Consider the following 26,726-nt stretch of genomic DNA (forward strand, 5'->3'; position numbering starts at 1 on the left):
GACATCTATGGTTTCCTGTATGTTTGACCCCTATGGCTTCCTGTATGTTTGACCCTATGGTTTCCTGTATGTTTGACCCCTATGGCTTCCTGTATGTTTGACCCCTATGGTTTCCTATATGTTTGACCCCTATTGCTTCCTGTATGTTTGACCCCTATGGTTTCCTGTATGTTTGACCCCTATTGCTTCCTGTATGTTTGACCCCTATGGCTTCCTGTATGTTTGACCCCTATGGCTTCCTGTATGTTTGACCCCTATGGTTTCCTGTATGTTTGACCCCTATTGCTTCCTGTATGTTTGACCCCTATGGCTTCCTGTATGTTTGACATCTATGGTTTCCTGTATGTTTGACCCCTATGGCTTCCTGTATGTTTGACCCCTATGGTTTCCTGTATGTTTGACCCCTATGGTTTCCTATATGTTTGACCCCTATTGCTTCCTGTATGTTTGACCCCTATGGTTTCCTGTATGTTTGACCCCTATTGCTTCCTGTATGTTTGACCCCTATGGCTTCCTGTATGTTTGACCCCTATGGTTTCCTGTATGTTTGACCCCTATGGCTTCCTGTATGTTTGACCCCTATGGCTTCCTGTATGTTTGACCCCTATGGTTTCCTGTATGTTTGACCCCTATGGTTTCCTGTATGTTTGACCCCTATGGTTTCCTGTATGTTTGACCCCTATGGTTTCACGCATTTATATGTTTAATCCCAGCCCCCGTCCCCACAAGAGGCCTTTGTTAAAAAGTATTTGTTCTTAACTGACTTGCCTAGTGAAATAAAATCCAAATGTTACAGGAGACGAGCAGAGCGGAGGAAAAGGCAGAGATGAACGACTTTCTCTCAGAGATAGACATCCTTCAGAAGGTCCTAACCAGCATCACACAGGTATTCAGCCTCCGGCTTGTCCTAACCAGCATCACACAGGAAGTCAGCCTGCTGCAGGTCCTAACCAGCATCACACAGGAAGTCAGCCTGCTGCAGGTCCTAACCAGCATCACACAGGAAGTCAGCCTGCTGCAGGTCCTACCCAGCATCACACAGGAAGTCAGACCAGGCGAGGCCTAGGCATATCATATCTCTCATCTCACCATCAGTGCTTTTTTTTTTAGCAATGCCGGTTTCCCAGAACCAGATTCAGTCCTGGAATTTAAAGTAAGAGTCTGCGTCCGAAATGACATCCTATTCCCTATGTAGTGTACTCGTTTTAACCAGGACCCATAAGGCTCTGGTCAAAAGTTGTGCACTACATAGGGAATAGGGTTCCATTTCGGACACAGCTAGTGTGTTGTAATCCAAGACTAGACTTATTCTGGGTGTGAGAAACTAGCCGTTTTGTATGTGTTCTAGTTCTTTTAAGCGAAGCTACTCGGGATGTTGCCCTTCTCTTCCTCCAACCCATTCTACTTCCTGTTCAGCTGGTTCATGGTGGTGAGGATGGTAATATCTCTGGTGGTCAACCTTCGTCCTCCTCCTCACCTCTCCGGGGCCGCACTCCCCAATGCAACAGCACCCTGATGGCTGTCAAAGGTCTTCTCTCCCAACACCAGATACAAACACAGGTCAGACAAATCCTTCGCTCAACATGGGATACCAGTCTTTGGGTCAATTCCATTTCAATGCCAGTCAATGCATAAAGTCAACCAAAGTCCCACATTTCCCTCATTGAAAAGCATGGAAGAGAATCGGAATTGGAATTTCAGTGTACTTCCTGAATTGACTGGAATTGAAGCGTTATGGACCCCAAACCTGATGGTATTTGTAGTCTTGTACTATCCAGACTGTCTTGGACTATCTACAGACTGTCTTGGACTATCTACAGACTGTCTTGGACAATCTACAGACTGTCTTGGACAATCCAGACTGTCTTGGACAATCCAGACTGTCTTGGACTATCTACAGACTGTCTTGGACTATCTACAGACTGTCTTGGACTATCTACAGACTGTCTTGGACTATCCAAAGACTGTGTTGGACTATCCGCAGACTGTCTTGGACTATCCGCAGACCTTCTTGAACTATCCACAGACTGTCTTTGACTATCCAGACTGTCTTGGACTATCCACAGACTGTCTTGGACTATCCACAGACTGTCTTGGACTACCCACAGACTGTCTTGGACTATCCAGACTGTATTGGACTATCCACAGACTGTCTTGGACTATCCAGACTGTCGTGGACTATCCAGACTGTCGTGGACTATCCAGACAGTCTTGGACTATCCAGACTGTCTTGGACTATCCACAGACCTTCTTGAACTATCCACAGACTGTCTTGGACTATCCAGACTGTCTTGGACTATCCACAGACTGTCTTGGACTATCCACAGACTGTCTTGGGCTATCCAGACAGTCTTGGACTATCCAGACTGTCTTGGACTATCCACAGTCTGTATTGTACTATCCACAGACTGTCTTAGACTATCCACAGACTGTCTTGGACTATCCACAGACTGTCTTGGACTATCCACAGACTGTCTTGGGCTATCCAGACATTCTTGGACTATCCAAACTGTCTAGGACTATCCACAGACTGTCTTGGACTATCCACAGACTGTCTTGCACTATCCACAGACTGTCTTGAACTATCCACAGACTGTCTTGGACTATCCAGACTGTCTTGGACTATCCAGACTGTCTTTGACTATCCAGACTGTCTTGGACTATCCACAGACTGTCTTGGACTATCCAGACTGTCTTGGACTATCCAGACTGTCTTGGACTATCCACAGACTGTCTTGGACTATCCACAGACTGTCTTGGACTATCCACAGACTGTCTTGGACTATCCAGACTGTATTGGACTATCCACAGACTGTCTTGGACTATCCACAGACTGTCTTGGACTATCCAGACTGTCGTGGACTATCCAGACTGTCTTGGACTATCCACAGACCTTCTTGAACTATCCACAGACTGTCTTTGCCTATCCAGACTGTCTTGGACTATCCACAGACTGTCTTGGACTATCCACAGACTGTCTTGGGCTATCCAGACAGTCTTGGACTATCCAGACTGTCTTGGACTATCCACAGTCTGTCTTGTACTATCCACAGACTGTCTTGGACTATCCACAGACTGTCTTGGACTATCCACAGACTGTCTTGGACGATCCACAGACTGTCTTGGGCTATCCAGACAGTCTTGGACTATCCAGACTGTCTTGGACTATCCACAGACTGTCTTGGACTATCCACAGACTGTCTTGGACTATCCAGACTGTCTTGGACTATCCACAGTCTGTCTTGTACTATCCACAGACTGTCTTGTACTATCCACAGAATGTCTTGGACTATCCACAGACTGTCTTGGACTATCTACAGACTGTCTTGGACTATCTACAGACTGTCTTGGACTATCCACAGACTGTCTTGGACTATCCACAGACTGTCTTGGACTATCCAGACTGTCTTGGACTATCCACAGACTGTCTTGGACTATCCACAGACTGTCTTGGACTATCCACAGACTGTCTTGGACTATCCAGACTGTCTTGGACTATCTACAGACTGTCTTGGACTATCCACAGACTGTCTTGGACTATCCACAGACTGTCTTGGACTATCCAGACTGTCTTGGACTATCCACAGACTGTCTTGGACTATCCACAGACTGTCTTGGACTATCCAGACTGTCTTGGACTATCCAGACTGTCGTGGACTATCCAGACTGTCTTGGACTATCCACAGACTGTCTTGGACTATCCAGACTGTCTTGGACTATCCACAGACTGTCTTGGACTATCCACAGACTGTCTTGGACTATCCAGGCTGTCTTGGACTATCCACAGACTGTCTTGGACTATCCACAGACTGTCTTGGACTATCCACAGACTGTCTTGGACTATCCAGACTGTCTTGGACTATCCACAGACTGTCTTGGACTATCCAGACTGTCTTGGACTATCTGGTCCCGTGTGGCTCAGTTGGTAGAGCATGGTGTTTGCAACGCCAGGGTTGTGGGTTTGATTCCCACGGGGGACCAGTACGAAAAGAAAAAAAAATGTATGAAATGTATTCACTACTGTAAGTCGCTCTGGATAAGAGCGTCTGCTAAATGACTAAAATGTAAATCTACAGACTGTCTTGGACTATCCAGACTGTCTTGGACTATCCACAGACTGTCCTTGAAAGACTCATAAGAACATAGTGATAAACAACTGGTGATGTAAAAAGGGCTTTATACATTTGATTGATTGATTGATTGAAATGTGATTGATTAACAGGACCTGCGTAGCCGGCTGGATGCAGCCCTAGAGCAGGTAGATATTCTACAAAGTAATCTGCAGGAGGAGAGGAGGGACCTGGAGAGGAGGATGAAGGAGGTGCAGAAGGAGAACCAGCAGGTTGAAAGGAGTCTGGAGGAGAAACACAGAGACAACCAGAGATTCCACACCACCCTGGACCTCCTCAACAGGTAACAACGTGCTAATGTCTGGGGGGGAGGGCGTTTCCGCAGGTCTGGTCGAGTGTCTCGCTGGTCTGGGCGGGGTGTCTGTTGCTGAGCTGTTGCTCATGTGTGAGGTGTTGGGGCTGCAGTTGAGGGCGATGTCCTTTAGGGTCCTGGCGAAGGTGGGCACTGTTGCCTTGTGTAGGTGGACCTGTTCGTAAAGGCTATTCATGTCTAGGGTGAAGTGGTTTAGTTTTGAGGCACAAGTCACGGGAAATACTTGCATTTACCCCGCTGTATGTTTGCAGGGTGGAAGTCTTTTCGTGGTAGCAGGGTGGAGATAACCGCTTGGGCGTTGGGGGAAAGTAGAAGAAGCTTTTTCAATCACTCCCTTGAGTGCTGTGGCCACCCTTTCCTGCTGTGCTCTCAGGTCGTTGGTGCCTGTGTGTATTATTATGTGGCTGGGTGACCCTAGTTGGTCCTCAGACAGAAGGTCTAGGGCGCGCTGGGTGTTTGGACACCAGAGTTTAGATACTGTGTGTTTGAGAAAAAGTTTATTTTCTTGTATATATTTCCCGTTTGAGTCCATAAGGAGTACAATCTGTGGCTTGTGTATGTCCTCAGTGGGTGTGGGGGGGGTTGTCAGGAGGGCGATCGGGGTGGCTGACAGGGGGGGTGCTCAAAGGGGGTGAGATCCCCTGGGCTTTGGGTTCTTCGTTTGTCTGTCCCGCTGTGATGTCGAGGCTATGGTCAGGGGCTGAGTGTGGGCTGTTCTGCTGGCTTCTCTGCAGGGGTGGCCACCTCCCTAGTGGGTTGTTCTCTGTCACACACCATCTCCCTCTCCCTCTCCTCCATCCCCCTCTCCCTCTCCTCCAGCACCCTCACCCTCTCCTCCATCCCCCTCACCCTCTCCTCCATCCCCCTCACCCTCTCCTCCATCCCCTCACCCTCTCCTCCATCCCCCTCACCCTCTCCTCCATCCCCCTCACCCTCTCCTCCCTCTCCTCCATCCCCCTCACCCTCTCCTCCAGCACCCTCACCCTCTCCTCCATCCCCCTCTCCCTCTCCTCCATCCCCCTCACCCTCTCCTCCATCCCCCTCACCCTCTCCTCCCTCTCCTCCATCCCCCTCACCCTCTCCTCCAGCACCCTCTCCTCCTCTCCTCCAGCACCCTCTCCTCCAGCACCCTCTCCTCCTCTCCTCCAGCACCCTCTCCTCCTGCACCCCCTCCTCCAGCACTCTCTCCACCATCCCCCTCACCCTCTCCTCCAGCACCCTCTCCTCCTCTCCTCCAGCACCCTCTCTTCCTCTCCTCCAACACCCTCTCCTCCAGCACCCTCTCCTCCTCTCCTCCAGCACCCTCTCCTCCAGCACTCTCTCCACCATCCCCCTCACCCTCTCCTCCAGCACCCTCTCCTCCTCTCCTCCAGCACCCTCTCCTCCTCTCCTCCAGCACCCTCTCCTCCAGCACCCTCTCCTCCATCCCCCTCACCCTCTCCTCCAGCACCCTCTCCTCCATCCCCCTCACCCTCTCCTCCAGCACCCTCTCCGCCATCCCCCCTCACCCTCTCCTCCATCCCCCCTCACCCTCTCCTCCAGCACCCTCACCCTCTCCTCCATCCCCCTCACCCTCTCCTCCAGCAGTCTGATCCTCTCCTCTACTGCTCTGTTCTTCTCCTGCTCTTTCTCCTGTTGATGTTGTCTCACCACAGTCCAGAGTGCAGATATGTCTCTCTCCACTTCCAGCTCTCCGGGTCAGGTTTAGGGGGGGTGTTGTTGAGCTGGACAATTTTCTTTTGTGCTGACTGGAGTGTGTTCACCTGCTGTTCGCCTTACCTCCAGCTGGGTGAATGACTTTCCTCTTGGGGATGCTCGCCTGTGAGGTTGTTTAATGAAGAGGTCTGGTCTGACACGTTCAGGGTTGGGGTAGCTTCTCCTGCTACGCTCTCTCTTTTATTATGTGAAAGTCCAGCTGAAACTGTTTGGGGCTGCCCTCTACCAATACTGTTCCAGACCTGTACAGGTTGACATTGGCTGACTCAGAGTCCTCGTCGGCTGACTCAGAGTCCTCGTTATCTAGTATTCTGAGTTTACACCCGTCGCTAACCCCTAACAAGAGGGGTAGTGTGTTAATATAGCACTGTGCCAGGGGATGGTCTGGTTAATATAGCAATGTGCCAGGGGATGGTCTGGTTAATATAGCACTGTGCCAGGGGATGGTCTGGTTAATATAGCACTGTGCCAGGGGATGGTCTGGTTAATATAGCACTGTACCAGGGGATGGTCTGGTTAATATAGCACTGTGCCAGGGGATGGTCTGGTTAATATAGCACTGTGCCAGGGGATGGTCTGGTTAATATAGCACTGTGCCATGCCAGGGGATGGTCTGGTTAATATAGCACTGTGTCATGCCAGGGGATGGTCTGGTTAATATAGCACTGTGCCATGCCAGGGGATGGTCTGGTTAATATAGCACTGTGCCAGGGGATGGTTTGGTTAATATAGCACTGTGCCATGCCAGGGGATGGTCTGGTTAATATAGCACTGTGTCATGCCAGGGGATGGTCTGGTTAATATAGCACTGTGCCATGCCAGGGGATGGTCTGGTTAATATAGCACTGTGCCAGGGGATGGTCTGGTTAATATAGCACTGTGTCATGCCAGGGGATGATCTGGTTAATATAGCACTGTGCCAGGGGATGGTCTGGTTAATATAGCACTGTGCCAGGGGATGGTCTGGTTAATATAGCACTGTACCAGGGGATGGTCTGGTTAATATAGCACTGTGCCAGGGGATGGTCTGGTTAATATAGCACTGTGCCAGGGGATGGTCTGGTTAATATAGCACTGTACCAGGGGATGGTCTGGTTAATATAGCACTGTGCCATGCCAGGGGATGGTCTGGTTAATATAGCACTATACCAGGGGATGGTCTGGCTAATATAGCACTGTACCAGGGGATGGTCTGGTTAATATAGCACTGTGCCAGGGGATGGTCTGGTTAATATAGCACTGTGCCAGGGGATGGTCTGGTTAATATAGCACTGTGTCATGCCAGGGGATGGTCTGGTTAATATAGCACTGTACCAGGGGATGGTCTGGTTAATATAGCACTGTGCCAGGGGATGGTCTGGTTAATATAGCACTGTGTCATGCCAGGGGATGGTCTGGTTAATATAGCACTGTACCAGGGGATGGTCTGGTTAATATAGCACTATGCCAGGGGATGGTCTGGTTAATATAGCACTGTACCAGGGGATGGTCTGGTTAATATAGCACTGTACCAGGGGATGGTCTGGTTAATATAGCACTATGCCAGGGGATGGTCTGGTTAATATAGCACTGTACCAGGGGATGGTCTGGTTAATATAGCACTATGCCAGGGGATGGTCTGGTTAATATAGCACTGTACCAGGGGATGGTCTGGTTAATATAGCACTGTACCAGGGGATGGTCTGGTTAATATAGCACTGTGCCATGCCAGGGGATGGTCTGGTTAATATAGCACTGTGCCAGGGGATTTTCTGGTTAATATAGCACTGTGCCATGCCAGGGGATGGTCTGGTTAATATAGCACTGTGCCAGGGGATGGTCTGGTTAATATAGCACTGTGCCATGCCAGGGGATGGTCTGGTTAATATAGCACTGTGCCAGGGGATGGTCTGGTTAATATAGCACTGTGCCATGCCAAGGGATGGTCTGGTTAATATAGCACTGTACCAGGGGATGGTCTGGTTAATATAGCACTGTGCCAGGGGATGGTCTGGTTAATATAGCACTGTGCCATGCCAGGGGATGGTCTGGTTAATATAGCACTGTGCCATGCCAGGGGATGGTCTGGTTAATATAGCACTGTGTCATGCCAGGGGATGGTCTGGTTAATATAGCACTGTGCCAGGGGATGGTCTGGTTAATATAGCACTGTACCAGGGGATGGTCTGGTTAATATAGCACTGTGTCATGCCAGGGGATGGTCTGGTTAATATAGCACTGTGCCAGGGGATGGTCTGGTTAATATAGCACTGTGCCAGGGGATGGTCTGGTTAATATAGCACTGTGCCAGGGGATGGTCTGGTTAATATAGCACTGTACCAGGGGATGGTCTGGTTAATATAGCACTGTACCAGGGGATGGTCTGGTTAATATAGCACTGTGCCAGGGGATGGTCTGGTTAATATAGCACTGTGCCAGGGGATGGTCTGGTTAATATAGCACTGTGTCATGCCAGGGGATGGTCTGGTTAATATAGCACTGTACCAGGGGATGGTCTGGTTAATATAGCACTATGCCAGGGGATGGTCTGGTTAATATAGCACTGTACCAGGGGATGGTCTGGTTAATATAGCACTGTGCCATGCCAGGGGATGGTCCGGTTAATATAGCACTGTGCCATGCCAGGGGATGGTCTGGTTAATATACCACTGTACCAGGTGATGGTCTGGTTAATATAGCACTGTGTCATGCCAGGGGATGGTCTGGTTAATATAGCACTGTGCCAGGGGATGGTCTGGTTAATATAGCACTGTGCCAGGGGATGGTCTGGTTAATATAGCACTGTGCCATGCCAGGGGATGGTCTGGTTAATATAGCACTGTGCCAGGGGATGGTCTGGTTAATATAGCACTGTGCCAGGGGATGGTCTGGTTAATATAGCACTGTGCCATGCCAGGGGATGGTCTGGTTAATATAGCACTGTGCCAGGGGATGGTCTGGTTAATATAGCACTGTACCATGCGGGGATGGTCTGGTTAATATAGCACTGTGCCAGGGGATGGTCTGGTTAATATAGCACTGTGCCAGGGGATGGTCTGGTTAATATAGCACTGTGCCATGCCAGGGGATGGTCTGGTTAATATAGCACTGTGCCATGCCAGGGGATGGTCTGGTTAATATAGCACTGTGCCATGCCAGGGGATGGTCTGGTTAATATAGCACTGTGCCAGGGGATGGTCTGGTTAATATAGCACTGTACCAGGGGATGGTCTGGTTAATATAGCACTGTGCCATGCCAGGGGATGGTCTGGTTAATATAGCACTGTGCCAGGGGATGGTCTGGTTAATATAGCACTGTGCCAGGGGATGGTCTGGTTAATATAGCACTGTACCAGGGGATGGTCTGGTTAATATAGCACTGTGCCAGGGGATGGTCTGGTTAATATAGCACTGTACCAGGGGATGGTCTGGTTAATATAGCACTGTACCAGGGGATGGTCTGGTTAATATAGCACTGTGCCATGCCAGGGGATGGTCTGGTTAATATAGCACTGTGTCATGCCAGGGGATGGTCTGGTTAATATAACACTGTGCCAGGGGATGGTCTGGTTAATATAGCACTGTGCCAGGGGATGGTCTGGTTAATATAGCACTGTGTCATGCCAGGGGATGGTCTGGTTAATATAACACTGTGCCAGGGGATGGTCTGGTTAATATAGCACTGTGCCAGGGGATGGTCTGGTTAATATAGCACTGTGCCATGCCAGGGGATGGTCTGGTTAATATAGCACTGTGCCAGGCGATGGTCTGGTTAATATAGCACTGTACCAGGGGATGGTCTGGTTAATATAACACTGTGCCAGGGGATGGTCTGGTTAATATAGCACTGTACCAGGGGATGGTCTGGTTAATATAGCACTGTGCCAGGGGATGGTCTGGTTAATATAGCACTGTGCTAGGGGATGGTCTGGTTAATATAGCACTGTACCAGGGGATGGTCTGGTTAATATAGCACTGTACCAGGCCAGGGGATGGTCTGGTTAATATAGCACTGTGCCATGCCAGGGGATGGTCTGGTTAATATAGCACTGTACCAGGCCAGGGGATGGTCTGGTTAATATAGCACTGTGCCATGCCAGGGGATGGTCTGTGTTAATATAGCACTGTGCCATGCCAGGGGATGGTCTGGTTAATATAGCACTGTACCATGCCAGGGGATGGTCTGGTTAATATAGCACTGTGCCATGCCAGGGGATGGTCTGTGTTAATATAGCACTGTGCCATGCCAGGGGATGGTCTGGTTAATATAGCACTGTACCATGCCAGGGGATGGTCTGGTTAATATAGCACTGTACCAGGGGATGGTCTGGTTAATATAGCACTGTACCAGGGGATGGTCTGGTTAATATAGCACTGTGCCATGGGATGGTCTGGTTAATATAGCACTGTGCCAGGGGATGGTCTGGTTAATATTGCACTGTGCCAGGGGATGGTCTGGTTAATATAGCACTGTACCATGCCAGGGGATGGTCTGGTTAATATAGCACTGTACCATGCCAGGGGATGGTCTGGTTAATATAGCACTGTACCAGGGGATGGTCTGGTTAATATAGCACTGTACCAGGGGATGGTCTGGTTAATATAGCACTGTGCCAGGGGATGGTCTGGTTAATATAGCACTGTGCCATGCCAGGGGATGGTCTGGTTAATATAGCACTGTGCCATGCCAGGGGATGGTCTGGATAATATAGCACTGTGTCATGCCAGGGGATGGTCTGGTTAATATAGCACTGTGCCATGCCAGGGGATGGTCTGGTTAATATAGCACTGTGCCAGGGGATGGTCTGGTTAATATAGCACTGTACCAGGGGATGGTCTGGTTAATATAGCGCTGTGCCAGGGGATGGTCTGGTTAATATAGCACTGTGCCAGGGGATGGTCTGGTTAATATAGCACTGTGCCAGGGGATGGTCTGGTTAATATAGCACTGTACCAGGGGATGGTCTGGTTAATATAGCACTGTGCCAGGGGATGGTCTGGTTAATATAGCACTGTGCCATGCCAGGGGATGGTCTGGTTAATATAGCACTGTGCCAGGGGATGGTCTGGTTAATATAGCACTGTACCAGGGGATGGTCTGGTTAATATAGCACTGTGCCATGCCAGGGGATGGTCTGGTTAATATAGCACTGTGCCAGGGGATTGTCTGGTTAATATAGCACTGTGTCATGCCAGGGGATGGTCTGGTTAATATAGCACTGTGCCAGGGGATGGTCTGGTTAATATTGCACTGTACCAGGGGATGGTCTGGTTAATATAGCACTGTGCCAGGGGATGGTCTGGTTAATATAGCACTGTGCCAGGGGATGGTCTGGTTAATATAGCACTGTACCAGGTGATGGTCTGGTTAATATAGCACTGTACCAGGGGATGGTCTGGCTAATATAGCACTGTACCAGGGGATGGTCTGGTTAATATAGCACTGTGCCATGCCAGGGGATGGTCTGGTTAATATAGCACTGTGCCATGCCAGGGGATGGTCTGGTTAATATAGCACTGTGCCAGGGGATTTTCTGGTTAATATAGCACTGTGCCATGCCAGGGGATGGTCTGGTTAATATAGCACTGTGCCAGGGGATGGTCTGGTTAATATAGCACTGTGCCATGCCAGGGGATGGTCTGGTTAATATAGCACTGTGCCAGGGGATGGTCTGGTTAATATAGCACTGTGCCATGCCAGGGGATGGTCTGGTTAATATAGCACTGTGCCAGGGGATGGTCTGGTTAATATAGCACTGTGTCATGCCAGGGGATGGTCTGGTTAATATAGCACTGTGCCAGGGGATGGTCTGGTTAATATAGCACTGTGCCATGCCAGGGGATGGTCTGGTTAATATAGCACTGTACCAGGTGATGGTCTGGTTAATATAGCACTGTACCAGGGGATGGTCTGGTTAATATAGCACTGTGCCAGGGGATGGTCTGGTTAATATAGCACTGTGCCAGGGGATGGTCTGGTTAATATAGCACTGTGCCATGCCAGGGGATGGTCTGGTTAATATAGCACTGTGTCCCAGGGGATGGTCTGGTTAATATAGCACTGTGCCATGCCAGGGGATGGTCTGGTTAATATAGCACTGTGCCAGGGGATGGTCTGGTTAATATAGCACTGTGTCATGCCAGGGGATGGTCTGGTTAATATAGCACTGTGCCAGGGGATGGTCTGGTTAATATAGCACTGTGCCAGGGGATGGTCTGGTTAATATAGCACTGTACCAGGGGATGGTCTGGTTAATATAGCACTGTGCCAGGGGATGGTCTGGTTAATATAGCACTGTACCAGGGGATGGTCTGGTTAATATAGCACTGTGCCATGCCAGGGGATGGTCTGGTTAATATAGCACTATACCAGGGGATGGTCTGGCTAATATAGCACTGTGCCAGGGGATTTTCTGGTTAATATAGCACTGTGCCATGCCAGGGAAGGTCTGGTTAATATAGCACTGTGCCAGGGGATGGTCTGGTTAATATAGCACTGTGCCATGCCAGGGGATGGTCTGGTTAATATAGCACTGTGCCAGGGGATGGTCTGGTTAATATAGCACTGTGCCATGCCAGGGGATGGTCTGGTTAATATAGCACTGTACCAGGGGATGGTCTGGTTAATATAGCACTGTGCCAGGGGATGGTCTGGTTAATATAGCACTGTGCCATGCCAGGGGATGGTCTGGTTAATATAGCACTATACCAGGGGATGGTCTGGTTAATATAGCACTGTACCAGGGGATGGTCTGGTTAATATAGCACTGTGTCATGCCAGGGGATGGTCTGGTTAATATAGCACTGTACCAGGGGATGGTCTTGTTAATATAGCACTGTGCCAGGGGATGGTCTGGTTAATATAGCACTGTGCCATGCCAGGGGATGGTCTGGTTAATATAGCACTGTACCAGGGGATGGTCTGGTTAATATAGCACTGTACCAGGGGATGGTCTGGTTAATATAGCACTGTGTCATGCCAGGGGATGGTCTGGTTAATATAGCACTGTGCCAGGGGATGGTCTGGTTAATATAGCACTGTGCCATGCCAGGGGATGGTCTGGTTAATATAGCACTGTGCCAGGCGATGGTCTGGTTAATATAGCACTGTACCAGGGGATGGTCTGGTTAATATAACACTGTGCCAGGGGATGGTCTGGTTAATATAGCACTGTACCAGGGGATGGTCTGGTTAATATAGCACTGTGCCAGGGGATGGTCTGGTTAATATAGCACTGTGCCAGGGGATGGTCTGGTTAATATAGCACTGTACCAGGGGATGGTCTGGTTAATATAGCACTGTACCAGGCCAGGGGATGGTCTGGTTAATATAGCACTGTGCCATGCCAGGGGATGGTCTGGTTAATATAGCACTGTACCAGGCCCGGGGATGGTCTGGTTAATATAGCACTGTGCCATGCCAGGGGATGGTCTGTGTTAATATAGCACTGTGCCATGCCAGGGGATGGTCTGGTTAATATAGCACTGTACCATGCCAGGGGATGGTCTGGTTAATATAGCACTGTGCCATGCCAGGGGATGGTCTGTGTTAATATAGCACTGTGCCATGCCAGGGGATGGTCTGGTTAATATAGCACTGTACCATGCCAGGGGATGGTCTGGTTAATATAGCACTGTACCAGGGGATGGTCTGGTTAATATAGCACTGTGCCAGGGGATGGTCTGGTTAATATAGCACTGTGCCATGCGGGATGGTCTGGTTAATATAGCACTGTGCCAGGGGATGGTCTGGTTAATATAGCACTGTGCCAGGGGATGGTCTGGTTAATATAGCACTGTACCATGCCAGGGGATGGTCTGGTTAATATAGCACTGTACCATGCCAGGGGATGGTCTGGTTAATATAGCACTGTGCCAGGGGATGGTCTGGTTAATATAGCACTGTACCAGGGGATGGTCTGGTTAATATAGCACTGTGCCAGGGGATGGTCTGGTTAATATAGCACTGTGCCATGCCAGGGGATGGTCTGGTTAATATAGCACTGTGCCATGCCAGGGGATGGTCTGGTTAATATAGCACTGTGTCATGCCAGGGGATGGTCTGGTTAATATAGCACTGTGCCAGCCAGGGGATGGTCTGGTTAATATAGCACTGTGCCAGGGGATGGTCTGGTTAATATAGCACTGTACCAGGGGATGGTCTGGTTAATATAGCGCTGTGCCAGGGGATGGTCTGGTTAATATAGCACTGTGCCAGGGGATGGTCTGGTTAATATAGCACTGTGCCAGGGGATGGTCTGGTTAATATAGCACTGTACCAGGGGATGGTCTGGTTAATATAGCACTGTGCCAGGGGATGGTCTGGTTAATATAGCACTGTGCCATGCCAGGGGATGGTCTGGTTAATATAGCACTGTGCCAGGGGATGGTCTGGTTAATATAGCACTGTACCAGGGGATGGTCTGGTTAATATAGCACTGTGCCATGCCAGGGGATGGTCTGGTTAATATAGCACTGTGCCAGGGGATTGTCTGGTTAATATAGCACTGTGTCATGCCAGGGGATGGTCTGGTTAATATAGCACTGTGCCAGGGGATGGTCTGGTTAATATTGCACTGTACCAGGGGATGGTCTGGTTAATATAGCACTGTGCCAGGGGATGGTCTGGTTAATATAGCACTGTGCCAGGGGATGGTCTGGTTAATATAGCACTGTACCAGGGGATGGTCTGGTTAATATAGCACTGTACCAGGGGATGGTCTGGCTAATATAGCACTGTACCAGGGGATGGTCTGGTTAATATAGCACTGTGCCATGCCAGGGGATGGTCTGGTTAATATAGCACTGTGCCATGCCAGGGGATGGTCTGGTTAATATAGCACTGTGCCAGGGGATTTTCTGGTTAATATAGCACTGTGCCATGCCAGGGGATGGTCTGGTTAATATAGCACTGTGCCAGGGGATGGTCTGGTTAATATAGCACTGTGCCATGCCAGGGGATGGTCTGGTTAATATAGCACTGTGCCAGGGGATGGTCTGGTTAATATAGCACTGTGCCATGCCAGGGGATGGTCTGGTTAATATAGCACTGTGCCAGGGGATGGTCTGGTTAATATAGCACTGTGTCTGCCAGGGGATGGTCTGGTTAATATAGCACTGTGCCAGGGGATGGTCTGGTTAATATAGCACTGTGCCATGCCAGGGGATGGTCTGGTTAATATAGCACTGTACCAGGTGATGGTCTGGTTAATATAGCACTGTACCAGGGGATGGTCTGGTTAATATAGCACTGTGCCAGGGGATGGTCTGGTTAATATAGCACTGTGCCAGGGGATGGTCTGGTTAATATAGCACTGTGCCATGCCAGGGGATGGTCTGGTTAATATAGCACTGTGTCATGCCAGGGGATGGTCTGGTTAATATAGCACTGTGCCATGCCAGGGGATGGTCTGGTTAATATAGCACTGTGCCAGGGGATGGTCTGGTTAATATAGCACTGTGTCATGCCAGGGGATGGTCTGGTTAATATAGCACTGTGCCAGGGGATGGTCTGGTTAATATAGCACTGTGCCAGGGGATGGTCTGGTTAATATAGCACTGTACCAGGGGATGGTCTGGTTAATATAGCACTGTGCCAGGGGATGGTCTGGTTAATATAGCACTGTACCAGGGGATGGTCTGGTTAATATAGCACTGTGCCATGCCAGGGGATGGTCTGGTTAATATAGCACTATACCAGGGGATGGTCTGGCTAATATAGCACTGTGCCAGGGGATTTTCTGGTTAATATAGCACTGTGCCATGCCAGGGGATGGTCTGGTTAATATAGCACTGTGCCAGGGGATGGTCTGGTTAATATAGCACTGTGCCATGCCAGGGGATGGTCTGGTTAATATAGCACTGTGCCAGGGGATGGTCTGGTTAATATAGCACTGTGCCATGCCAGGGGATGGTCTGGTTAATATAGCACTGTACCAGGGGATGGTCTGGTTAATATAGCACTGTGCCAGGGGATGGTCTGGTTAATATAGCACTGTGCCATGCCAGGGGATGGTCTGGTTAATATAGCACTGTACCAGGGGATGGTCTGGTTAATATAGCACTGTGCCAGGGGATGGTCTGGTTAATATAGCACTGTGTCATGCCAGGGGATGGTCTGGTTAATATAGCACTGTACCAGGGGATGGTCTTGTTAATATAGCACTGTGCCAGGGGATGGTCTGGTTAATATAGCACTGTGCCATGCCAGGGGATGGTCTGGTTAATATAGCACTATACCAGGGGATGGTCTGGTTAATATAGCACTGTACCAGGGGATGGTCTGGTTAATATAGCACTGTGTCATGCCAGGGGATGGTCTGGTTAATATAGCACTGTGCCAGGGGATGGTCTGGTTAATATAGCACTGTGCCATGCCAGGGGATGGTCTGGTTAATATAGCACTGTGCCAGGGGATGGTCTGGTTAATATAGCACTGTGCCAGGGGATGGTCTGGTTAATATAGCACTGTGCCAGGGGATGGTCTGGTTAATATAGCACTGTGCCAGGGGATGGTCTGGTTAATATAGCACTGTGCCAGGGGATGGTCTGGTTAATATAGCACTGTGCCATGCCAGGGGATGGTCTGGTTAATATAGCACTGTGTCTGCCAGGGGATGGTCTGGTTAATATAGCACTGTACCAGGGGATGGTCTGGTTAATATAGCACTGTGCCAGGGGATGGTCTGGTTAATATAGCACTGTGCCAGGGGATGGTCTGGTTAATATAGCACTGTGCCAGGGGATGGTCTGGTTAATATAGCACTGTGTCATGCCAGGGGATGGTCTGGTTAATATAGCACTGTGCCAGGGGATGGTCTGGTTAATATAGCACTGTGCCAGGGGATGGTCTGGTTAATATAGCACTGTGCCATGCCAGGGATGGTCTGGTTAATATAGCACTGTACCAGGTGATGGTCTGGTTAATATAGCACTGTACCAGGGGATGGTCTGGTTAATATAGCACTGTGCCAGGGGATGGTCTGGTTAATATAGCACTGTACCAGGGGATGGTCTGGTTAATATAGCACTGTACCAGGGGATGGTCTGGTTAATATAGCACTGTGCCAGGGGATGGTCTGGTTAATATAGCACTGTGCCAGGGGATGGTCTGGTTAATATAGCACTGTCCATGCCAGGGGATGGTCTGGTTAATATAGCACTGTGCCAGGGGATGGTCTGGTTAATATAGCACTGTACCAGGGGATGGTCTGGTTAATATAGCACTGTGCCAGGGGATGGTCTGGTTAATATAGCACTGTACCAGGGGATGGTCTGGTTAATATAGCACTGTGCCAGGGGATGGTCTGGTTAATATAGCACTGTGCCAGGGGATGGTCTGGTTAATATAGCACTGTGCCATGCAGGGGATGGTCTGGTTAATATAGCACTGTGCCAGGGGATGGTCTGGTTAATATAGCACTGTGCCAGGGGATGGTCTGGTTAATATAGCACTGTGCCACCAGGTGATGGTCTGGTTAATATAGCACTGTGCCATGCCGGGGATGGTCTGGTTAATATAGCACTGTACCAGGGGATGGTCTGGTTAATATAGCACTGTACCAGGGGATGGTCTGGTTAATATAGCACTGTGCCATGCCAGGGGATGGTCTGGTTAATATAGCACTGTGCCAGGGGATGGTCTGGTTAATATAGCACTGTACCAGGGGATGGTCTGGTTAATATAGCACTGTGCCAGGGGATGGTCTGGTTAATATAGCACTGTGCCAGGGGATGGTCTGGTTAATATAGCACTGTGCCAGGGGATGGTCTGGTTAATATAGCACTGTGCCAGGGGATGGTCTGGTTAATATAGCACTGTGCCATGCCAGGGGATGGTCTGGTTAATATAGCACTGTGCCATGCCGGGGATGGTCTGGTTAATATAGCACTGTGCCAGGGGATGGTCTGGTTAATATAGCACTGTGCCAGGGGATGGTCTGGTTAATATAGCACTGTGCCAGGGGATGGTCTGGTTAATATAGCACTGTGCCAGGGGATGGTCTGGTTAATATAGCACTGTGCCAGGGGATGGTCTGGTTAATATAGCACTGTGCCAGGGGATGGTCTGGTTAATATAGCACTGTGCCAGGGGATGGTCTGGTTAATATAGCACTGTGCCAGGGGATGGTCTGGTTAATATAGCACTGTGCCAGGGGATGGTCTGGTTAATATAGCACTGTGCCAGGGGATGGTCTGGTTAATATAGCACTGTGCCATGCCAGGTGATGGTCTGGTTAATATAGCACTGTACCAGGGGATGGTCTGGTTAATATAGCACTGTGCCAGGGGATGGTCTGGTTAATATAGCACTGTGCCAGGGGATGGTCTGGTTAATATAGCACTGTCATCCAGGGGATGGTCTGGTTAATATAGCACTGTGCCAGGGGATGGTCTGGTTAATATAGCACTGTGCCACGCGGGATGGTCTGGTTAATATAGCACTGTGTCCAGGGGATGGTCTGGTTAATATAGCACTGTGCCAGGGGATGGTCTGGTTAATATAGCACTGTGCCAGGGGATGGTCTGGTTAATATAGCACTGTGCCACGGGGATGGTCTGGTTAATATAGCACTGTGCCAGGGGATGGTCTGGTTAATATAGCACTGTACCAGGGGATGGTCTGGTTAATATAGCACTGTGCCAGGGGATGGTCTGGTTAATATAGCACTGTGCCAGCCGGGGATGGTCTGGTCAATATAGCACTGTGCCAGGGGATGGTCTGGTTAATATAGCACTGTGCCAGCCGGGGATGGTCTGGTTAATATAGCACTGTGCCACCAGGGGATGGTCTGGTTAATATAGCACTGTACCAGGGGATGGTCTGGTTAATATAGCACTGTACCAGGGGATGGTCTGGTTAATATAGCACTGTGCCAGGGGGATGGTCTGGTTAATATAGCACTGTGCCAGGGGATGGTCTGGTTAATATAGCACTGTACCAGGGGATGGTCTGGTTAATATAGCACTGTGCCATGCCAGGGGATGGTCTGGTTAATATAGCACTGTATCCAGGGGATGGTCTGGTTAATATAGCACTGTACCAGGGGATGGTCTGGTTAATATAGCACTGTGCCAGGGGATGGTCTGGTTAATATAGCACTGTGCCAGAGGGGATTGTCTGGTTAATATAGCACTGTGCCAGGGGATGGTCTGGTTAATATAGCACTGTACCAGGGGATGGTCTGGTTAATATAGCACTGTACCAGGGGATGGTCTGGTTAATATAGCACTGTGCCATGCCAGGGGATGGTCTGGTTAATATAGCACTGTACCAGGGGATGGTCTGGTTAATATAGCACTGTACCAGGGGATGGTCTGGTTAATATAGCACTGTGCCAGGGGATGGTCTGGTTAATATAGCACTGTGCCATCCAGGGGATGGTCTGGTTAATATAGCACTGTACCAGGGGATGGTCTGGTTAATATAGCACTGTACCAGGGGATGGTCTGGTTAATATAGCACTGTGCGTGCCAGGGGATGGTCTGGTTAATATAGCACTTTGTCATGCCAGGGGATGATCTGGTTAATATAGCACTGTGCCAGGGGATGGTCTGGTTAATATAGCACTGTGCCAGGGGATTGTCTGGTTAATATAGCACTGTGCCAGGGGATGGTCTGGTTAATATAGCACTGTACCAGGGGATGGTCTGGTTAATATAGCACTGTACCAGGGGATGGTCTGGTTAATATAGCACTGTGCCATGCCAGGGGATGGTCTGGTTAATATAGCACTGTACCAGGGGATGGTCTGGTTAATATAGCACTGTGCCAGGGGATGGTCTGGTTAATATAGCACTGTGCCAGGGGATGGTCTGGTTAATATAGCACTGTGTCATGCCAGGGGATGGTCTGGTTAATATAGCACTGTGCCAGGGGATGGTCTGGTTAATATAGCACTGTGCCAGGGGATGGTCTGGTTAATATAGCACTGTACCAGGGGATGGTCTGGTTAATATAGCACTGTGACCAGGGGATGGTCTGGTTAATATAGCACTGTGCCAGGGGATGGTCTGGTTAATATAGCACTGTGCCAGGGGATGGTCTGGTGAATATAGCACTGTACCAGGGGATGGTCTGGTTAATATAGCACTGTGCCATGCCGGGGATGGTCTGGTTAATATAGCACTGTGCCAGGGGATGGTCTGGTTAATATAGCACTGTGCCAGGGGATGGTCTGGTTAATATAGCACTGTGCCAGGGGATGGTCTGGTTAATATAGCACTGTGCCAGGGGATGGTCTGGTTAATATAGCACTGTACCAGGGGATGGTCTGTTTAATATAGCACTGTGCCATGCCAGGGGATGGTCTGTGTTAATATAGCACTGTGCCATGGGATGGTCTGTGTTAATATAGCACTGTACCAGGGGATGGTCTGGTTAATATAGCACTGTACCAGGGGATGGTCTGTGTTAATATAGCACTGTGCCATGCCAGGGGATGGTCTGTGTTAATATAGCACTGTGCCATGCCAGGGGATGGTCTGTGTTAATATAGCACTGTGCCATGGGATGGTCTGTGTTAATATAGCACTGTACCAGGGGATGGTCTGGTTAATATAGCACTGTGCCATGCCAGGGGATGGTCTGTGTTAATATAGCACTGTGCCATGCCAGGGGATGGTCTGTGTTAATATAGCACTGTGCCATGCCAGGGGATGGTCTGGTTAATATAGCACTGTACCATGCCAGGGGATGGTCTGGTTAATATAGCACTGTACCAGGGGATGGTCTGGTTAATATAGCACTGTACCAGGTGATGGTCTGGTTAATATAGCACTGTGCCAGGGGATGGTCTGGTTAATATAGCACTGTACCAGGGGATGGTCTGGTTAATATAGCACTGTGCCAGGGGATGGTCTGTGTTAATATAGCACTGTACCAGGGGATGGTCTGGTTAATATAGCACTGTACCAGGGGATGGTCTGGTTAATATAGCACTGTGCCAGGGGATGGTCTGGTTAATATAGCACTGTGCCAGGGGATGGTCTGGTTAATATAGCACTGTGACCAGGGGATGGTCTGGTTAATATAGCACTGTGCCAGGGGATGGTCTGGTTAATATAGCACTGTGCCAGGGGATGGTCTGGTTAATATAGCACTGTGCCAGGGGATGGTCTGGTTAATATAGCACTGTGCCAGGGGATGGTCTGGTTAATATAGCACTGTGCCAGGGGATGGTCTGGTTAATATAGCACTGTGCCAGGGGATGGTCTGGTTAATATAGCACTGTGCCAGGGGATGGTCTGGTTAATATAGCACTGTGCCAGGGGATGGTCTGGTTAATATAGCACTGTACCAGGGGATGGTCTGGTTAATATAGCACTGTGCCAGCGGGGATGGTCTGGTTAATATAGCACTGTGCCAGGGGATGGTCTGGTTAATATAGCACTGTGCCAGGGGATGGTCTGGTTAATATAGCACTGTGCCAGGGGATGGTCTGGTTAATATAGCACTGTGCCAGGGGATGGTCTGGTTAATATAGCACTGTGCCAGGGGATGGTCTGGTTAATATAGCACTGTACCAGGGGATGGTCTGTTTAATATAGCACTGTGCCAGGGGATGGTCTGGTTAATATAGCACTGTGCGCCAGGGGATGGTCTGGTTAATATAGCACTGTGCCAGGGGATGGTCTGGTTAATATAGCACTGTGTCTCCAGGGGATGGTCTGGTTAATATAGCACTGTCCCAGGGGATGGTCTGGTTAATATAGCACTGTGCCAGGGGATGGTCTGGTTAATATAGCACTGTACCAGGGGATGGTCTGGTTAATATAGCACTGTGCCAGGGGATGGTCTGTGTTAATATAGCACTGTGCCATGCCAGGGGATGGTCTGTGTTAATATAGCACTGTGCCAGGGGATGGTCTGTGTTAATATAGCACTGTGCCAGGGGATGGTCTGGTTAATATAGCACTGTGCCAGGGGATGGTCTGGTTAATATAGCACTGTGCCAGGGGATGGTCTGGTTAATATAGCACTGTGCCATGCCAGGGGATGGTCTGGTTAATATAGCACTGTGCCAGGGGATGGTCTGGTTAATATAGCACTGTGTCATGCCAGGGGATGGTCTGGTTAATATAGCACTGTGCCACCAGGGGATGGTCTGGTTAATATAGCACTGTGCCAGGGGATGGTCTGGTTAATATAGCACTGTACCAGGGGATGGTCTGGTTAATATAGCACTGTGCCATGCAGGGGATGGTCTGGTTAATATAGCACTGTACCAGGGGATGGTCTGGTTAATATAGCACTGTGCCATGCCAGGGGATGGTCTGGTTAATATAGCACTGTGCCAGGGGGATGGTCTGGTTAATATAGCACTGTGCCAGGGGATGGTCTGGTTAATATAGCACTGTGCCAGGGGATGGTCTGGTTAATATAGCACTGTACCAGGGGATGGTCTGGTTAATATAGCACTGTGCCAGGGGATGGTCTGGTTAATATAGCACTGTGCCATGCCAGGGGATGGTCTGGTTAATATAGCACTGTGCCAGGGGATGGTCTGGTTAATATAGCACTGTGCTACCAGGGGATGGTCTGGTTAATATAGCACTGTGCCAGGGGATGGTCTGGTTAATATAGCACTGTGCCAGGGGATGGTCTGGTTAATATAGCACTGTGCCAGGGGATGGTCTGGTTAATATAGCACTGTGCCAGGGGATGGTCTGGTTAATATAGCACTGTGTCATGCCAGGGGATGGTCTGGTTAATATAGCACTGTGCCAGGGGATGGTCTGGTTAATATAGCACTGTACCAGGGGATGGTCTGGTTAATATAGCACTGTGCCAGGGGATGGTCTGGTTAATATAGCACTGTACCAGGGGATGGTCTGGTTAATATAGCACTGTGCCAGGGGATGGTCTGGTTAATATAGCACTGTGCCAGGGGATGGTCTGGTTAATATAGCACTGTACCAGGGGATGGTCTGGTTAATATAGCACTGTTCCATTCCAGGGGATGGTCTGGTTAATATAGCACTGTGCCAGGGGATGGTCTGGTTAATATAGCACTGTGCCAGGGGATGGTCTGGTTAATATAGCACTGTGCCAGGGGATGGTCTGTTTAATATAGCACTGTGCCATGCCGGGGATGGTCTGTGTTAATATAGCACTGTGCCAGGGGATGGTCTGTGTTAATATAGCACTGTGCCAGGGGATGGTCTGGTTAATATAGCACTGTGCCAGGGGATGGTCTGGTTAATATAGCACTGTGCCATGCCAGGGGATGGTCTGTGTTAATATAGCACTGTGCCATGCCAGGGGATGGTCTGTGTTAATATAGCACTGTGCCAGGGGATGGTCTGTGTTAATATAGCACTGTGCCAGGGGATGGTCTGGTTAATATAGCACTGTGCCATGCCAGGGGATGGTCTGTGTTAATATAGCACTGTGCCATGCCAGGGGATGGTCTGTGTTAATATAGCACTGTGCCATGCAGGGGATGGTCTGGTTAATATAGCACTGTACCAGCCAGGGGATGGTCTGGTTAATATAGCACTGTACCAGGGGATGGTCTGGTTAATATAGCACTGTACCAGGTGATGGTCTGGTTAATATAGCACTGTGCCAGGGGATGGTCTGGTTAATATAGCACTGTGCCAGGGGATGGTCTGGTTAATATAGCACTGTGACAGGGGATGGTCTGGTTAATATAGCACTGTACCAGGGGATGGTCTGGTTAATATAGCACTGTCACCAGGGGATGGTCTGGTTAATATAGCACTGTGCCATGCCAGGGGATGGTCTGGTTAATATAGCACTGTGCCAGGGGATGGTCTGGTTAATATAGCACTGTGCCAGGGGATGGTCTGGTTAATATAGCACTGTGCATCCAGGGGATGGTCTGGTTAATATAGCACTGTACCAGGGGATGGTCTGGTTAATATAGCACTGTGCCAGGGGATGGTCTGGTTAATATAGCACTGTGCCAGGGGATGGTCTGGTTAATATAGCACTGTGCCAGGGGATGGTCTGGTTAATATAGCACTGTGCCAGGGGATGGTCTGGTTAATATAGCACTGTGCCAGGGGATGGTCTGGTTAATATAGCACTGTGCCATGCCAGGGGATGGTCTGGTTAATATAGCACTGTGCCAGGGGATGGTCTGGTTAATATAGCACTGTGCCAGGGGATGGTCTGGTTAATATAGCACTGTGCCAGGGGATGGTCTGGTTAATATAGCACTGTGCCAGGGGATGGTCTGGTTAATATAGCACTGTGCCAGGGGATGGTCTGGTTAATATAGCACTGTACCAGGGGATGGTCTGGTTAATATAGCACTGTGCCAGGGGATGGTCTGGTTAATATAGCACTGTGTCCGCAGGGGATGGTCTGGTTAATATAGCACTGTGCCAGGGGATGGTCTGGTTAATATAGCACTGTGTCATGCCAGGGGATGGTCTGGTTAATATAGCACTGTGCCAGGGGATGGTCTGGTTAATATAGCACTGTGCCAGGGGATGGTCTGGTTAATATAGCACTGTGCCAGGGGATGGTCTGGTTAATATAGCACTGTGCCAGGGGATGGTCTGGTTAATATAGCACTGTGCCATGCCAGGGGATGGTCTGGTTAATATAGCACTGTGCCAGGGGATGGTCTGGTTAATATAGCACTGTGCCAGGGGATGGTCTGGTTAATATAGCACTGTGCCAGGGGATGGTCTGGTTAATATAGCACTGTGCCAGGGGATGGTCTGGTTAATATAGCACTGTGCCATGCCAGGGGATGGTCTGGTTAATATAGCACTGTGCCATGCCAGGGGATGGTCTGGTTAATATAGCACTGTGTCATCCAGGGGATGGTCTGGTTAATATAGCACTGTGCCATGCCAGGGGATGGTCTGGTTAATATAGCACTGTGCCAGGGGATGGTCTGGTTAATATAGCACTGTGCCAGGGGATGGTCTGGTTAATATAGCACTGTGCCATGCCAGGGGATGGTCTGGTTAATATAGCACTGTGCCAGGGGATGGTCTGGTTAATATAGCACTGTGCCATGCCAGGGGATGGTCTGGTTAATATAGCACTGTGCCAAGGGGATGGTCTGGTTAATATAGCACTGTGCCAGGGGATGGTCTGGTTAATATAGCACTGTGCCAGGGGATGGTCTGGTTAATATAGCACTGTACCAGGGGATGGTCTGGTTAATATAGCACTGTGCCAGGGGATGGTCTGGTTAATATAGCACTGTGCCATGCCAGGGGATGGTCTGGTTAATATAGCACTGTGCCAGGGGATGGTCTGGTTAATATAGCACTGTGCTATGCCAGGGGATGGTCTGGTTAATATAGCACTGTGCCAGGGGATGGTCTGGTTAATATAGCACTGTGCCATGCCAGGGGATGGTCTGGTTAATATAGCACTGTGCCAGGGGATGGTCTGGTTAATATAGCACTGTGCCATCCAGGGGATGGTCTGGTTAATATAGCACTGTGCCAGGGGATGGTCTGGTTAATATAGCACTGTACCAGGGGATGGTCTGGTTAATATAGCACTGTGCCAGGGGATGGTCTGGTTAATATAGCACTGTGCCAGGGGATGGTCTGGTTAATATAGCACTGTGCCAGGGGATGGTCTGGTTAATATAGCACTGTGCCAGGGGATGGTCTGGTTAATATAGCACTGTGCCATGCCAGGGGATGGTCTGTTTAATATAGCACTGTGTCATGCCAGGGGATGGTCTGGTTAATATAGCACTGTGCCAGGGGATGGTCTGGTTAATATAGCACTGTGTCATGCCAGGGGATGGTCTGGTTAATATAGCACTGTACCAGGGGATGGTCTGGTTAATATAGCACTGTGCCAGGGGATGGTCTGGTTAATATAGCACTGTGCCAGGGGATGGTCTGGTTAATATAGCACTGTGCCATGCCAGGGGATGGTCTGGTTAATATAGCACTGTGCCATGCCAGGGGATGGTCTGGTTAATATAGCACTGTGCCAGGGGATGGTCTGGTTAATATAGCACTGTGCCATGCCAGGGGATGGTCTGGTTAATATAGCACTGTGCCAGGGGATGGTCTGGTTAATATAGCACTGTGCCAGGGGATGGTCTGGTTAATATAGCACTGTGCCAGGGGATGGTCTGGTTAATATAGCACTGTACCAGGGGATGGTCTGGTTAATATAGCACTGTGCCAGGGGATGGTCTGGTTAATATATCACTGTGTCATGCCAGGGGATGATCTGGTTAATATAGCACTGTGCCAGGGGATGGTCTGGTTAATATAGCACTGTACCCGGGGATGGTCTGGTTAATATAGCACTGTGTCATGCCAGGGGATGGTCTGGTTAATATAGCACTGTGCCAGGGGATGGTCTGGTTAATATAGCACTGTGCCAGGGGATGGTCTGGTTAATATAGCACTGTGTCTGCAGGGGATGGTCTGGTTAATATAGCACTGTGCCAGGGGATGGTCTGGTTAATATAGCACTGTGTCATGCCAGGGGATGGTCTGGTTAATATAGCACTGTGCCAGGGGATGGTCTGGTTAATATAGCACTGTGTCATGCCAGGGGATGGTCTGGTTAATATAGCACTGTGCCAGGGGATGGTCTGGTTAATATAGCACTGTGCCAGGGGATG

The 26,726-nt window shown here is 49.5% G+C and overlaps 1 protein-coding gene across 1 annotated transcript in view; it reads left to right on the plus strand.

Moving 5' to 3' along the window:
• The window catches only part of crocc2 (ciliary rootlet coiled-coil, rootletin family member 2), a 151,012-nt gene that overhangs the window by 26,917 nt on the left and 97,369 nt on the right, over positions 1-26,726 (plus strand). Inside the window, exons 8-10 of the mRNA XM_045697461.1 lie at positions 797-886; positions 1,417-1,560; positions 4,223-4,413. Of these exons, the coding sequence (XP_045553417.1) occupies positions 797-886; positions 1,417-1,560; positions 4,223-4,413 (425 nt within the window). The remainder of the gene's footprint in view (positions 1-796; positions 887-1,416; positions 1,561-4,222; positions 4,414-26,726) is intronic.

The sequence above is a fragment of the Salmo salar genome, chromosome ssa16 (assembly GCF_905237065.1).
Source record: "Salmo salar chromosome ssa16, Ssal_v3.1, whole genome shotgun sequence".
Lineage (NCBI taxonomy): Eukaryota > Metazoa > Chordata > Actinopteri > Salmoniformes > Salmonidae > Salmo > Salmo salar.